This window comes from Mus caroli, chromosome 2 (assembly GCF_900094665.2).
Source record: "Mus caroli chromosome 2, CAROLI_EIJ_v1.1, whole genome shotgun sequence".
NCBI classification, from domain to species: Eukaryota; Metazoa; Chordata; class Mammalia; order Rodentia; family Muridae; genus Mus; species Mus caroli.
Genome location: NC_034571.1, coordinates 107,072,530 through 107,088,988, shown reverse-complemented (window position 1 = coordinate 107,088,988; position 16,459 = coordinate 107,072,530). Strand labels below are relative to the sequence as shown.

The 16,459-nt window shown below is 40.4% G+C and overlaps 1 protein-coding gene across 1 annotated transcript in view; it reads left to right on the top strand.

Annotated features, from left to right (window-relative positions):
* The first annotated feature begins 1,336 nt into the window (after positions 1-1,336).
* The window catches only part of Aqr (aquarius intron-binding spliceosomal factor), a 76,141-nt gene continuing 61,018 nt past the window's right edge, over positions 1,337-16,459 (top strand). Inside the window, exons 1-5 of the mRNA XM_021182080.2 lie at positions 1,337-1,584; positions 3,958-4,014; positions 6,644-6,684; positions 10,512-10,547; positions 15,241-15,361. Of these exons, the coding sequence (XP_021037739.1) occupies positions 1,510-1,584; positions 3,958-4,014; positions 6,644-6,684; positions 10,512-10,547; positions 15,241-15,361 (330 nt within the window). The 5' untranslated portion in view covers positions 1,337-1,509. The remainder of the gene's footprint in view (positions 1,585-3,957; positions 4,015-6,643; positions 6,685-10,511; positions 10,548-15,240; positions 15,362-16,459) is intronic.

Genomic DNA, 16,459 nt, shown 5'->3' with positions numbered 1-16,459 from the left:
GGGTGTGCTAACCCAAGAATTATGAAATAAGTGACCAAATAAGAACCAGGCAAAAGTTTTAAACAGTTATTTCCCTAGTGAGGATATAAGCATAAAACTCACAAAAAGTTGTGAGTTCAACATTATTAACCATTGGAGGAACATGAATTATACCTATAATGTGATGTACCACATACCTATTATGCCTAAAACAACTGTGAAAACTATCCATATTAAAAGTCAGTAAGGGAAAGAAGACAACACAAGTCTCAAATGCTAGCAAGGTACAACTGCTTTGGAAAGACAGATATTTCTTAAAATGGCAAACACACACCACATATGACTGAGCCATTGAATGTGTTGCTTCAGAGGGAATGTATGTCTACATAATGACTTAGAATCGCCTGTAGAGGATTTTCTTGTAGTAATCAGCAACTAGAAACAATCTAAACGCCTATCAACATATTACTAAATTTATGGATTGTAGTATGTCTGAAAAGTTGGCTATTATTTTGCAATACAACTGAATCAGTGACTGATACGACCAACAACACAGATGCATCTCAAAATAATTTTGAGTGACCAAAAAAGAACATATTCTAAAATGTATGTAAAATAGTTTCTTTTTAAATTTTATTTTTACTTTTATTTCATGTGCATTGGTGTTTTGTGTGCGTGTATGTCTGTGTGAGGGTGTCAGAGCCTCTGGACCTGGAGTTACAGACAATTGAGAGCTGCCATGTGACTTCTGGGAATTGAACCCAGGTCATTTGGAAGAGCGCCTGGTGCTCTTATCCGCTGAGCAATCTCTCGTTTATTCCTCTGGAAATTTGCATAAAGTTTATATAAAATTCTGTAGTTAACAGTGACCCAGAGAATCCATGGTAGTAGAAGACTGTGTGAGAAAAAGGGGTGATAGGCAGAAGGCAGAAGGACACATAGTAACTTTTAGTGGCTTTGGGTAATCTCATTGCCATGATTCTGATGATACAATAATAGATAGACAACTATTTCAAAGTGTATTAAGTTTTACACTTGGTGTATGTTTAGTATATGGCAATCAGTACTTCCAGGCAGCTTTTGAAGTCACACGGTGCCTTAAATTCTAAGAGTATGGGTTTTGCTTTTTTACTATATTTTTCTTTAGCGTTCAAATAAAGTCGACATCCTATTCTTCCAACTCCCACCTTTATTAATCACATTCAACACCATCTTTCAGCCCCCTCTCTCCCTGTGACCTAATTCTACACGCTGTATGTTATCTCTCTTCCTTCCATTAGGGGGCAATAAAGAGATAGGTAAAGGCAGCCTACTTTCTAGCTCAAGATTATCTCTTGCCTTGACTTCCGGGCCCACTAGTTCTGCTTCCGGGGAACGCCGGGACTTCTCAGGTTCCGGGAGGAACCGTGGGAGCCCAGCGTGTCTGTGCCGGGCGCTTTGGCACCTCGGGGCTGGGTCGCCGCCGCTGCTTGAAAGCTTACGAGAGTCGCCGCTACGAGCCTCTCGACAGCTTCAGTGGCGATCGCTGCGATGGCTGCTCCTGCGCAGCCCAAGAAAATCGTGGCCCCCACGGTGTCCCAGATCAACGCGGAGTTTGTCACCCAGGTGAGCCCCGGCGTGCCCGCTTGTGTAAGGAGGGATGCCGAGGACCTAAAGCCCGGCGTTGGGATTGACTTTGATATCTTGTGTACGTGCAAGTTGCTAGTTAAACATTGGAAAAGCTGCAGTGAAAGAGGCCGCTCCGCGTTAGACCACAAAGCGTGCTTCTGAATTGTATTACTCTGACAACACTGTCTACAAGTAGATCGCTCTATGGCAGTTAATTGTCATTATATAAACTTTCATTTAGGAGACAACAGAGCCAATTCCGGGCCTATAGCCTTTCACATCATTGTTAATTCTTTGGAAATTATTGAGAGTGTAAGTGCGGGAAAATTTAAGCCCTCCCGCGCCTCTTCTGGCTCCGCAGATTTGTCAGGGCAGAAGCCTAGAAACTGTTTCCATTCGCTTAGCCCCAGCATATCTACACAGTGTTTGTCCGTATTTCTGGACCTCTCTCGCCCAAAGATGCCTTCCCCACTAAGACTTATTGATCTGCCATATTTCCTCCTGCCCTCCTGCAGCCTGTTCTCAGATTGCTCCAGAGTGCTCACTGGTGCAAACCTGCTCACATTACTTGTCTTCCTACAGTGTCCCGTAAACAGTTCTGATTGTCCCTGGGATAATGACTGGAATCTTTGAAAGAGCCGTGATCTGGCCTATGCTTTTACCCAAAGTGCTCAATATCTTTCCCTTCCTTCCTTCTTTCCTCCCTTCCTTTCTCTCTGTGCCTGCCTGCCTATCTGTCTGTCTCTCCCTCCCTTCCCCCCTAATTTTATGCTTTTATGGCTATAGCTGCAGTTACTTGAATATGCCATGGTAACTAAAAAGTGGATCCACTTAACTTGGTTTTCTTTATTCTCATCCTTTTATACAATATTAGAGAGGGTATTCCGACTTCTTAAACTGCATTAAAGCTAAATGCTGATAAACTGACAGTTTGAGAAAGAACACAAAAACAGTCCAGGCAAGTGCTGATACCTTAAAGTTTGAATGTAAAGAAAGAGCTAGAATGACAGGAACACATGAACAGAGAGGGAAAGTGGTGGAGGAGAGATAGTGCCTGTCTTTCATTCCCAGCATGTGGGATGTGAAGACAGTGGGGAATGGATTCAAGGCTACCCTTGTTTGTTTTGAGGCCAGCATAGGGTTCACAAGAAAGTTTTCACATTGTAGAAGGTCTCTTATAAAGTCTGCTGACTGTAAGGATTGAGCTGTAAATGAAAAGAACACACAGGTACCATCTTCTGTGTTTCACTTCAATGAGGGTGAATAATTAATGAAATGATTATAATACAGAAATATAAGAATATATTGAAACTGTTTATAAACTGAAAGACAGAAGCGTTAGTTGTCCGTTAGTGTTGCAGAAGCTTTTTGGAAGAGTTAACACTTCAGACTTGGCTTCATTTGTCCGCTCATCTTTCCATCTGTGTGTCTGTCTAGTGATACACCAAGCATTGAAGTCTACCAGACAGTGCCGTTACCTATTAAAAAATGTGCTCCCTAGAGTTTCTGGTTTTTTAAAAAGAGATTTTGTTTTGTTTTTAAAAATCAGTAAGAACTATTTTGTTTTTCAATTTTAATTTTTAATTATGTGTTTGGGGTGGGGTGGTATGTGCTGGTGAGTGCAGTTACCTGTGGAGGACAGAAGAGGCTGTCAGCTCCCTAGAACTGCAGTTGGAGAGAGTTGTAAGTCACTCAGGATAGTACGAAGAATACAGTCAGGCCCTCTGGAAGACTAAGTACACTTAACTGCTGAGCCACTTCTTCACTCCCAGTCTATGTTTCTTGACAGTTGTATAGTCCACTTCAAATTCTGGAGGGATTTTATATATATGTATTTAAATTTCTAAGCGAAGCTTGACCTGCTAAAATATACAACACCAACTTCTATATTCTTTGTTATAATCAGCCTTTATACTCCATTTCTTAATGATTTTTGTCTATTTATGTCTGGGTATAGTAGTCATTTAAACGCTTATTTCTTTACATATTAACATTAATGAATATTTTGAAACTTTTTAAATATTTAGTCAGCTGATGACTAACTAACCATGGGCAGCTTACTAAATCTCTTGAGCTCTGGATTTCCTTATGACTGAACCAAAAAATGGTTTACTCTGATTATAAACAAGCCAGGGGCTTGGGGTGTTTGGGTGTTTTGACCATCATGGTGGCCAGTTACCACACTAAGCATCACTGGTATTTATTGGATTGTGGCCAAGGACGATAACTAAATGGTATGCCTGTATGGTACCTTTAAAATTGCCCAGTTAGTTCTCCAGTCCTAGGTCTGCTTTAAGAAGCAGCTTCGCATGTCTAGGTGGTGCAGTGTTGTGAGCCTGGAACTTACATTTATGCTGTTTACTTTTGCAGCTAGCATGTAAATACTGGGCTCCTCATATCAAGAAGAAATCACCTTTTGATATAAAAGTAAGTAGCTTTGTTTTACAATATATTTGCAAACAGCTGCGTTCTTGGTATTGTTTTAAAAATTAATTCAACAAAAGCTTTCAATACATTTTTTTTTTAATTTATTCACTTTACATCCCACTTACTGCCCCTCCTTCCAGTGACCTGCTCCAAAACTCTCCCCTCTTCCCCCACTTTCTCCTTTGAGAGGTTGGAGTTCATCTTGGGTATTTCCCAACTCTTGTACATCAAGTCTCTTCAGGGCTGGGTATGTCCTTTCCCACTGAGGCCAGACAAGGCAGCCCAGCTAGAAGAGCATATCCCATCTACAGGCAACAGCTTTTAAGATAGCTTCCACTCCAGTTGTTCAGGACCCACATGGAGACCAAGCTGCACATCTGCTACATAGCTTCAGGGTCCAGCCTGTGTTTGCTCTGTGGTTGGTGGTTCAGTCTCTGAGAGCCCTGGGGTTCCAGGTTTGTTAATTCCCTTGGTCTTCCTGTGGAGTTCCTATCTCCTTCTGAGTCCACAATCCTTTGCCCAGCTCTTTCATAAGAGTCCTCAAGCTCCATCCACTGTTTGGCTCTGGATCTCTGCATCCCTCCGAGTCAGCCGCTGGGTGGAGGTTCTCAGAGGACAGCCGTGCGTAGTCTCCTGTCTGGAAGTATAACAGAGTATCATTAGTAGTGTTAGGGATTGGTGCTTGCCCATGGGTCTCAAGTTGGGCCGGTTGTTGATTGGCTGTTCCCTCAGTCTCTGCTTCATCACCCATCCCCGCATTTCTGTAGACAGGATAAATTTTGGGTCGAAAGTTTTGTGGGTGGGTAGGTATCTCTATTGTTCCACTGTGATTCCTGCCTGGCTACAGGAGGTGGCCTCTTCAAGTTCCATATCCCCAATACTTTGAGTCCTAGCTAAGGTCACCCACATTGATTCTTTGTGAGCCTCCCTTATCCCAGGTCTCTGTCACATCCTGGAGATGTCCTCCCCCTCCCCAACCTCGTCAGTTGCAGATTTCCATTCATTCTTATAGCCATCTGGCCATCTTTCTGTCCCTCCCCAGACCTGATCCTGAGTCTCCCCCCCCCCCATTCCCTATCCCCTCTCCCACTCAGTTCCCTCCCTCCATCTGCTTCCTGTGACTATTTTATTCCCCCTTCTAAGTGAGATTCAATCATCCTTGCTTAGGCCTTACTCCTGTTTAGCTTCTTTTAAAAAATCGAAAACTGTTTTTCATTACCAAACTAATAATTTCTTATGTCAGAAAATGTGGAATCTTTAGAAGTTACACATAAGAACATAAAAATCATTACCTAGAGATGACGTACATTGTCATTTTGTTTTATTTCTTTTAATCCTTTCCAAAAGATGTGTGTGTGTGTGTGTGCAACAATTTCCCCTCCGTGGATTCTTAGATTATCTTAAATATTGTATTATTACAGATGAGCATTCAACAAATATTCCTATTAATATATGGACATTTTTTATATAAGAGTTTTGGCTGTTCATTACAAATAGAATCTTTTGTTTCCTGATTGACCTTAGGTTGCTAGCCTGAGGAAAAGAGTGGAAAGACTGGAAACTGTTTGGGGTAGAATAGATGAAAAGACGAATATTCAGTGGTCTGAGGGGTTCATCAAAGCAGTTGTCAAACGAGTATATGACAGGCTTCTGCCTGGAAGAGTCTTAGAGGGCTAGGCAGGCCTTGCTGCAGAGTGAATGCTGACGCTGCAGAGGGCTGAATGGGTAAGTGATGGAGACTCAGACCTTCTGCTCTGCCGGTGTGCAGAGTTGGATGCTTTAGGTGGCTTTGCTAAAGCTGCACAGAGTGAGTTTTGCCTCTGCCTCCCGAGTGCTGGAATTAAAGGTGTCTGCTACCACATCTGGCCTCCTGGTCAAACCATATCTTAAATGAGGAAACCAACATTAGAAAGGTCAGACACTTGTAGCAGGGTCACAGCCTGCCACAGTGATGGTTTGAAGCAGTCTTCCACTCGAGAGGCCAATTTCTATGTACCCTAGATCAACTGAACAGAAAGCATGACGTTATATTCATTTGGATATAGCAGTTATCCTTTGTTTCTGTAATATCCTCACACTTTTAATTTATTGTTTGCCTGGCTTTTGGAATGATTATTAGAGTCTAATAGCATTTAAAATAATTTAAAATTAATTTTTGAAAATATGACTTATGAAGTTTGCTTGTATAGAAATGTTATAAGCACATCTTGTTTAAAGAGTGGATTAAAGAATATTGATGATTAGGTTTTTTTTTTTTTTTTTTTTTTTTTTTGGTTTTTCGAGACAGGGTTTCTCTGTGTAGCCCTGGCTGTCCTGGCACTCACTTTGTAGACCAGGCTGGCCTCGAACTCAGAAATCCGCCTGCCTCTGCCTCCCGAGTGCTGGGATTAAAGGCGTGCGCCACCACGCCCGGCATATTGATTAGTTTTTATGTGAACGGATTTATTACCTCTGCTACTTTATTTTCTGTTATTCTATACGTGAGACATATAATGTCATTACTAAAAAATCTCCTGTTAGGATAGTTGATCTTTCTTATTTTATGTAATCTCTGTAATTGAAAACTTTCAGTTTAGATTGGAAATCAAGGTGATTAACATATTAAACATTTTTATACTTTTGGCAACAGGTAATTGAAGAAATATATGAAAAAGAGATCGTCAAATCACGGTAGGAGTGACTTTAATTGTGGTACCTTGGGATTATATAGACCATGTGGGTGTGTCTGAATGTCTGGATCTGGTCTTAGCTTGAAAGGATCTTTTTGTTTTCTATTCAAAGTTACAGAGATTGTTTTGATTATTGCATAGTTTCTCTGTGTCTTCTAGTTTCAGAGTCAGATCAGAGGGATTAAACCCACATGCCTTATTTGGTTCGTGAAGAACCAAGATATAGATAGGTAGTTAGATAGATAGAAGATAGATAGATAGATAGATAGATAGATAGATAGGTAGGTAGGTAGGTGATAGAACAGAGCAAGCATACGTTTATTTCAAGTTAACTAATAATTTTCTTACTATTTCTGGTAAATCTTCTAAAACACTCTTAAAATTACAAAACCAAGATACAAAATATCTATATCTATATATTGCATAAAACCAAGACATATTTTTAGTAATGTACATAAAGGAGTAACTTAAAGGCTCTGCCAGCGTCTGACTAATATAGATTTGAATGCTCATAGCCAACCATCAAACTGAACATGGTGACCCCAAGGGGGAAGAACTAAAGGAGCTGAGGGGGTTTGCAACCCCATAGGAAGAACAACAATATCAACCAACCAGACCCTCCCTACCCCCCAGAGCTCCCAGGGACTATACACGTGGAGGGACCCATGGCTCCAGCCGTATATGTAGCGAAGGGTGGCCTTATCTGCCATCAATGGGAGGAGATGCTTATGGTCCTGTGGAGGCTTGATGCCCTAGCATAGGGGGATGCTAAGGCAGTGAGGTGGAAGTGGGTGTGTCGGTGGGTGAGTACCCTCATAGAGGCAGGAAAGAGGGGATGGGATAGGGGGTTTGTGGAGCAGAAACCAGGAATGGGGACAACATTTGAAATGTAAATAAATAAAATAATCAGAAAAAAAAAACCTCACCCCCAAACAAACAAATAAAACCAAAAACCCCTTCCCTGTTCCTAGTCATCAGGGTGTCCATCTTCATATGGAGTTTTTATCTTCCCTTGCCTACCTCACATGGAAGGGTTTAGGCCCTCATTCTGTCATGAGATGCCTTAAAAGAAATTAATGTGTATTGGTCATCATTTAATGTATTTACTTGTAGATAATGTATGGCCAGTTAATATTTTTCAATGATATTTGTTTAAATGTTGTAATTCTATAATTATTTTTGAGATAAAGTCTTACAGAGCTCAAGACTGGCCTTGATTCCTCCTGCCTTTTAGCCTCTTAGGTGCTAGGATTACATGTGTGTACCACCATGCAAGCTCAAGCTTTGTAGAGTCCTTTGCTTGGTATTTTAATGTGCTAAATCTTTAAGAAGTAAATTTTCTAAATAATTTGAAGGCAAAATAAGGTAGTTGGTTGCGCACACCTTTAATCTCAGCACTCAGGAGGCAGAGAAATGCAGATCTCTATGATATCAAGGTCAGCCTGGTCTACATAGTGAGTTCTAGAACAGCCAGGGCTGTTACACAGATAAACCCTTGCTCAAAAAAACATGATGATGAAGAAGAGGAGGAGGAGGAATAGGAGGAAGAGGAGGAAGAAGAGGCAGGGTCAAAATAGGGAGGTGACCCCAACGTTTAATGGTTGGTTTGTGCGGCTGCTAAGAGTTTTTATAACAAAAATTGCCATCTACATTAAAAGCTTTAATCAACAGTGTTTTAGACTAGTGCCTGAGGAAATTATTTTGCTGAGCAATGTGCCATCTTCAGTATCTAGGGAATGGCTTGATGTAATATTTATTAAATGGTTATAATATACTCCCAAAATAAGCTGTTTTAAAGTCCTGAGAGACTTTTAATATCACAGTACTCATTTATTCAGATCTTAATATACTTGTGGTATAAAAATAGATACTTCTAGGATCTCAAAATTAATTCTTAAAAGACTTTTTTGCCTAGTCAAGTGGGTAGTGTGTCATGTTACATAATTTGTTCATTTTCATTATTTCTTGCAATGTCAGTTTTGGAAAGCTTCCCTTACTGCATTTTTATGCAACTTTCATTTAAAATCGGAGTTGTTACTGTCTGTTTCCTGTGTGCTGGCTTTGCTCTAAGCATTTTGCATACAGTAGTTCATGTACCCCTCCCCTAGGATTTTGAGATACTCTTACTGCATATGGTCTAGGAACTTGATTCAGGCACTGCTCAGTAGTGAGGTACTGGTCTATTCCCTTGGCTCTTGTCTACTACTTAGTTTATTATCAGGAATGGCCTCCGTTTTCTTACAGGACTTACTAACTTATACCCTTTGAATTATTCTTAATCCTGTTGTGAATCCATCAGGTGAGTTTTATGGTAGAAAAATAAAACAGTGACTTATAAAATACTGTATCTTGCTACTTTGTGTTTCTGTCTATTTGACACTGAAAGGGTGCGGTAGCCCTTACAGGTTAGAATGCTGTATCTGGTTCGAAACAAAGGGAACTTGGATTTTGTCTGCATACCAGAGGCTGCTGCTTGTTGCTTCCTCTAACATCTTAATTCATAAGTGAAAACTAAAGGAGATGAAAAGTAAATATGATAGGCTCACATGATTTTTGGACGTTAAATAAGCAGGCAGGCCAGCCAGACACCTCACCAGGTAAAACACTTGCCTCCCAGTCCTGGAGGTTCAGCCTTCTGACTTCCACACACACTGTGCTGTGTGTGTGTCCACACATATCATGTATTCATAAAGACATGGCCCTGTTTAGCATTTGAAAATGCTTTTTTCTCCTTATACAGTTTTCAGTGTGGGTGTGAGGGTGATGTACAACTCCAGTTCCCATGTTTTTGCACAACTACATCCTGGGAAGTTGTATGGTAGCATAGCAACTTACATATCTGCCTCCTGATTTTATCAGCTTTGGGGATGTGGATGCCGGTAGAGTTGGTGCACCTAGGTATTATACACAAATTGCCCACCTTTCGATGAATGAATGAAACCTGTGTTAGGTTATGAGCACAGTGTCATGCTTAATGCATGTTGTCAGTCAATATTGGCATCTTAGGAAAGCATAAAGACTGCTTCCGACATTTATAGTTGTGGTTGTTATTTGTAGCTATTCATCTCTCCAGAACTCTTCAGTGCGAGGACAGTTGCTGGGTGGTTGCTCTATCTTACACTCGCCCTTTAGTAAAGCTGCTGCCCAGAGTATCACTCAAGCTGTCAGATCCACTCTGTAGCCTTGCTGAACTGTGGGAGCGGATGTTTGTCATTGTTCTTTCAGACTTCTGCTTTTATAGTAAAAGCATTCATTTCATCCTTGTGAAAGTTCTGTGACAGTGTGCGCTTGGTGAAACTGTTTAAGAGATGAGAAAGCAGTGGGGTAGGACTTTGACAGGGTAATGATCTCCTGAGGAGTGGTAAGTGTGATTTTCGAATCTGGAAACTATTACCTATGGCAGTGTTCAGGTCAGGCTACTATTTTTCCCAACTTAGAAAGTAATTAAGAGAAAATTAGCCATTTGAACTGACTTTGGAGATATATCTCATTGGTAAAGCTTTGTTTATTCATATAAAGCCACCTCTATTATAAAGGAACAGTGTAACAAAAGAAATATCTAGTATTTTCCACAATCAAGACTCAAAAGCATGAGACACATTGGATGTCTGCATTTGGGATGTAGGCAGCCCCTGTGCCCTGTGACGATGAGAGCCTTAGAGCTTTCCAAACTGCCCTAGGCCGGCTTTTAGCACCTGTGATCTGATGTTATAAAGTTTGATTTGTCTTTTTTAATTTGTTTACAGAAGACTCCAAATGAGTGAGAATTACGGTCTCTGAAATGTTTCTATTTTCTATTCAAAGTTGTTTTGATTTTTATGTTTTTAGGTTTGCCATCAGGAAAATAATGCTGCTGGAATTTAGGTGAGTGACATCATTGCAAGGGTGGTGATGAGGATGCCCATGAGTCAAGTGTTCATTTCCAATCAGAGCAGAGTTCTGTAGGCTTCAGGAACAGCTATGGATACAGGTTGCATTTATTTAGTTGTTTTTCACTACTTATAAGTGGTCTATGGGAATAAATCCGGGTATACTCTATATCTATTTTTCTTCCTTCTTAGCTAAATTTTTGTTACTAAGACATCATTGTTCCAACCTAGTTATAAACCTAAATGTTTTATACAGAAGAAAGTGTAATATTCTTCCCGAGGCCATTACACACGTTAGGCATATGCCACCCCTCTGACCTTTATCTCCAGCCGGAGAACAGGGGGGGCTTTTTGGTGGTGGTAGTGGTGTTGAATTTTGTTTTTCGTTGTTGTTGTCGTTATTGAGTTTGTTTGTTTGCTTGTTTGCTTGAGGAAACATTTCTCTATGATGCTTTGGCTGGCCTGAAACTCACTGTATAGACCAAGATGACCAGGAACTCAGAGATTCACCTGCCTCTGTTCCTGAGTGCTGGCATGAAAGGTATATACCATCATGCCTTGTTCACACACAACTTTTAATTATAAAGGTAGAAGAGACCATGCCACGTCCAGGTTTATCTAGCTTATAAAAATAGAAATAGTAATACTGTTCAGCATAGACTGAACATGTCTTAATCAATGTTAAGTGCTTTGTATACATAGCACACCTAGCCACCCTGAAATAGAGGTATTATCCACTCTAATTACTGAACAAACAGAACTCACAGACATTAGGTAATTTTTTTCAAGATGGTGCAGCAAAGTTATTGGTACAGTATTTGCTGCCAAAGCTCAAAGCCTTTCTGTGTTTTTATACTTCCTTGAATTCTGGTCTGCATCAGAGATAAGAGCCTCTGTGTTAATTCCTTATTCCCTACTCTATGCCTTTCATGCCAGACTCGGGAACAGACACAGGTTAGGCTGCCAGCACCAGGTCAAACCTTGGCTTCCTTTACACTACAGCTTCTGTGTGCAGAGCTTGAGCAAACCCTTCCCAAAAGGTTTCACCTTAGTGATGCCGGTCTCTTCTTAGTCCCAGCTCCTTTCCTGGCTCTAGGAAATCAGCATCAATTATCCTGATTAAGCAAAGCTTTTACTTCAGTGGTGATGGTCTCTTGTTAATTACAGCTGATTCTTCAGCTCTATATGACCAGAGCCATAGGTTATTAATTAAAAACATTAAATGGCCCCCGTCCTCCATCGTGTTCATAGCTCTCAGCATTAACCTTTAATCTTTCAAATTCTCACAACAGCTCACTAAGCTTCGAATACTCAGTGGCTTTTCTAGTATAAAGTTCCAAAGTCCTTCCACAGTCCTCCTCAGAACCTGGTCAGGTCTGTCCTGAAAATACCTCGCTCCAGGTATCAGCTTATGTATTAGTTGGGGTTACTATGACTGTAATGAAAAGCCATGAGCAAAAGCAAGTTGTGTTGGAGAGGATTTATTTTGCTTATACTTTCATATCACTGTTCATCACTGAAGAGGTCGGGGGGGACTCAGACAGGGTGGGAACCTGGAAGCAAGAACTGAAGCCATGAACAAGTGCTGCTTACTGGCTCGCTCCTCATGAATTCTTCAGCCTGCTTTCTCACAGCACCTGGGCCACCAACCCAGGAATGGTACCATCCACAGCGAGCTGGGCCGGCCCGATACTGGTCATCAATTACAAAACTGCACTACAGCCTTGTCCTTAGGCCAATCTAGTGGGGCATTTTCTCAGTTGAGATCCTCTCTTCCAAAATGGTTGTCACTTGTGTCAAATTGTCAGGGAACTACATAGGACACCGATGTAAACTAATTCAATCTTCATTAAAAACATGACATTAACTAACTGATCGTTTTTTAGAAGGAAATTGTAAAGTTTATGGTTGTAAATTAGCTAGGATACCCTAAGGAGTCAGTTTTATTCTCACAATAATCTTAGAAAGATCTTTCTGGATTATTGTGCAGAAAACTGAATCTGGGAAAGAGTCCTTTCTTGTCGTGGGATAAGTACATATTTTCTACTATAGCAGACCACTTTTCAAGCAGAACATTAGGTTGTCATTACCATAACAACATACCTGAAGTAGTCAGAAAAGCTTTGTTTTGGCTAGTGGTTTCAGAGGGATCTGCCAGTGGTAATTTCAGCTTGTTGTTTTAGGCTTGCAATAGCACAGTGTATCATGGTGAGAACTGTGTTCATCTCATGGCAGCCAAAAGCAAAGAAAATTCAGGAAGGGCTAGAATTCCTTTCAGGTGCATATACCTAGGGACTTCTCTTCTACTAGTCTCCACTTCCTGATGGCTCTTCTGCCTTGCAGTAGCACAACCAGCCAGGGATCAGGCCTTTAGTTCATCATCCTCTGGGTGACCCTCACGATCCAAACTCTGGCAAAGACATAAAAAAGAAGATGTTGGTATGCAGTTAAGGTGAATTGAGTCTTCTTAGTGTCAAGAAACCAAAATGTTTTAATGACTGCATTAAGGATAGTGAAACATTTTTAGTTACTGAAAAGTGTTAATTGACAGTGTGATAGGATCTAGAGTCACCTGGGAGATACGCCGCTGGGTTTCCTGTGAGGGCTTGTCCTGACCAGGATTAGCTCTGGGAATGTCTTCCAGAGATTCTCTTGAGCAGGTGTCAGTTAGTGTGGGAAGAACCCTCTTACCCATTGGCAGGGCCAGATGTGGAAGACGGAGAAGCACTTGCATTCATCATCTCCTGATTGTGACAATGAGTTTAAGATATTTTATCTGAGGAAATTAATTAGAAAATAGTAAACATGGGAAATAAGAAAGTAGGAAATACAGTGTCTAGAATGTCAAAGCCTGATGGGACATTTAGGAGGTATGGATAGAAAATGGGAAAGGGGCAGTACCCCAGACAGACTCTTTCAGTTTTCAAGAAGTGCACAGCTTCATTAAATTCCAGAAACACAACAAATAACAGTGCCGCTACCAAAAACTAAAATAGAACAAAGATTTAAAATCTGCCAGAGCAAAAGTCAGCGGGACCTAGAATTCTACACCGAGCTAAACTGTCAAGAAGTAAATGTCAGCTAAAGAATGATCCTCACCACATTATAGCTGACAGAAACTCTAAGACATGATTTAAGAAGAAAATATTCACATAAGAGATAAAACAAATCCTCGCTCATGGACTGGATAACAGTCTGGTCTCTGACTTGATTCTTTTAACTAGCGTTTGTTTAAAATCTCATCGGGCTTCCTAAGTTATTGCAAATTAACCAAGAAGGAATTCTAGAACTGGGCTCATGGAGATAAATACCAGCTCTGGTGAACTCCTAAGGCACAGACGAACATAGAAGTAGAAGAGTATAACACACACACACACACACACACACACACACACACACACACGCGCGTGTGTGTGTGTGGAAATTTATAGCTGCAGTCGTTTAACATGCAGGAGCACAGAGTTCTTCTGTTTTCATGAATGCTTGACAGTATCTTGTAGCCCAATACAATTTGTGTTCTGTTTTCTTTAATAAATAGTAACTTATGTTTAGAAGGTCAGAAATACTTAAATTTCATATGTTCACATTTCTGTAAGTCTAAATTAAGACTTTTAGTATCCAGAGGGGAATTATCAGTTACCTAGAAAATTATGTTGAATTACCTTTTTTTTTAAAAAAAGATTTATTTATTTATTATATGTAAGTACACCGTAGCTGTCCTCGGATATTCCAGAAGAGGGCATCAGATTTCATTACGGATGGTTGTGAGCCACCATGTGGTTGCTGGGATTTGAACTCAGGACCTTCAGAAGAGAGAGCAGTTGGTGCTCTTAACTACTGAGCCATCTCACCAGCCCCGTTGAATTACCTTTTAAGCTGAGTTGTAAAGCCTCTTTTTGATGGTTACAATATGTTATAAGTCTTTTTTTTTTCTGATAAGAACTAGTGCAAATATCTGAGTTATATTTGTTTGTTAAAATGCCTATGATATCATTTTGGTTTAAAGTTAATGTTTGTTAAATGATTTTATTTTTACTCCTGTGTGCCTTCAGGTCAGAGAATATTCAGAGGTAGAGACTTTGTATGTTAGTGGATTAGTGGCTTCTCTTGTTGCTGTGATAAAGTACTTGTCATTTAAGGACAGAAAGGTCTGGTTGGGGTCACAGTTGAGGGTACAGTTGTCCATATGATGGTAGAACCAGTGTGAAGTTAGAGCAGCTGGAGTTGTGGCAGCAGAAACCAAGATGACTGGTCACATCATCTCCTGTCAGGTCATGGAGAGCCATGAGGACTGCTCAGCTGCCCCTGTACTGTCTCCCTTTTCCTTCACTCCAGGATGTCTGCATTCAGGGTTAGAAGTCCTTCCTCACTTAAATATCTCACGGACACACCCAGGGTTATGTCTCCTAGGTGATTAAACTCACCTTACCCGTAAAGATCTGACCCTAACCCTCCTTTGATAGCGTCTTGCTTGGAAGTGTGGCTGTGTCATTCTCTGAGCCATGGTTTCTACATCTAAGGGTCCAGCGGCAGCACTGGGGCAGAGCACAGGGAAATCCAGGGAAGAAGACATGTCAGTCATAAGTAAGGATTTTAGAAAATAGAAATACTTCTCTTTCAGGTGAGTGAGGCAGTACAGTGTCTGGTGATAACTAATGAAATATTCTATTTTTAAAAATCCTTTACAGCCAATATCTTGAAAATTATCTTTGGATGAATTATTCTCCAGAAGTTTCCAGCAAGGCCTATTTAATGTCCATCTGCTGTATGGTGAATGAGAAGTTCAGAGAAAATGTCCCAGCCTGGGAGGTAAAAACAACTAAACTACTTCACAGTTCTCATGATGGTCCTTCTTAAGGCGTTACAGAGTAGCAGGATCTTTTCCTGGTAGCAGTGTCCTCTTACTGCCAACACTTACGCAAGGGTGAATAGAGTACTGTGAAACAAAGTATGGCTGTGTAAAAGGTAGTGGGAGTTTTCTTTTGATTGTATTACTTCCAACTGATTTGCTAGGACCTAAGTAATATGAATGTAGAGTTATTTTTCTCTGTTGTGAGTGAAAAAAGGGCTAATATGGATTATAATGACTTACATTTAGAATTGGCAGAGTAAAGGTTACATTGATAACTATAAGAGGTAATATGTGAGCCTTGACTGGTGCTTATACTGTACTTGCAGGTCCATATCTTTTTTTCCCCTTTCAATTTGGGACTGCTTTTGCCATTTGAAAATTTCTAATGAACTGAAGGTTTCTTTAGAGTCAACAGAGCCTTCCTCACAGTGTGGTGCCCTCCATAGATGGCCAGTTCACTAAGAGTTTCCTTAAGTCATGAAAAAGCATCGTAATGGCCATCTTTTTGATGAAGTGGTTTACAACGTGATAAAGTGTTGAAGATAGAGTTTAGAGCTGTCGAGATTAAAGCATGGGCATTTCACTCAGATACTAAGTGACTGTCATCTCAGGGCACATTAGAGCTCAGGTAAAACTATGGACCATAAACCTTACTGAGACATCCTAGGGCTCTCCGGAAGTTGCTTCAAGCCATTATAGAGAGTAAGAGGGATTTATTTTAAAGCCAGGTAATACTTTCATCAACTCATTTATTATAGAGACCACTTTAGTAATTAGGATTTGAAACAGAGGAGTGACAATGCAGGGATCCCCCATTTTGTACAGGGATACATTCTAAGACCCCAGTAGGTAGCCATATATGTGTGTGTTACTCCATAGTAATATATACAGTATATATGTTCATAAATTATGTGTTCATGTATATCCTTTCCTATAAGCATTAGCATTAAGTTCTATGTAAGTTGGGCAGTGTGACAGATAACAGTGATTAATAATAAAATAGAATTATACTATACTGGACATGAATTGTCAGGAGTACTTTTCTTGTATTGTGG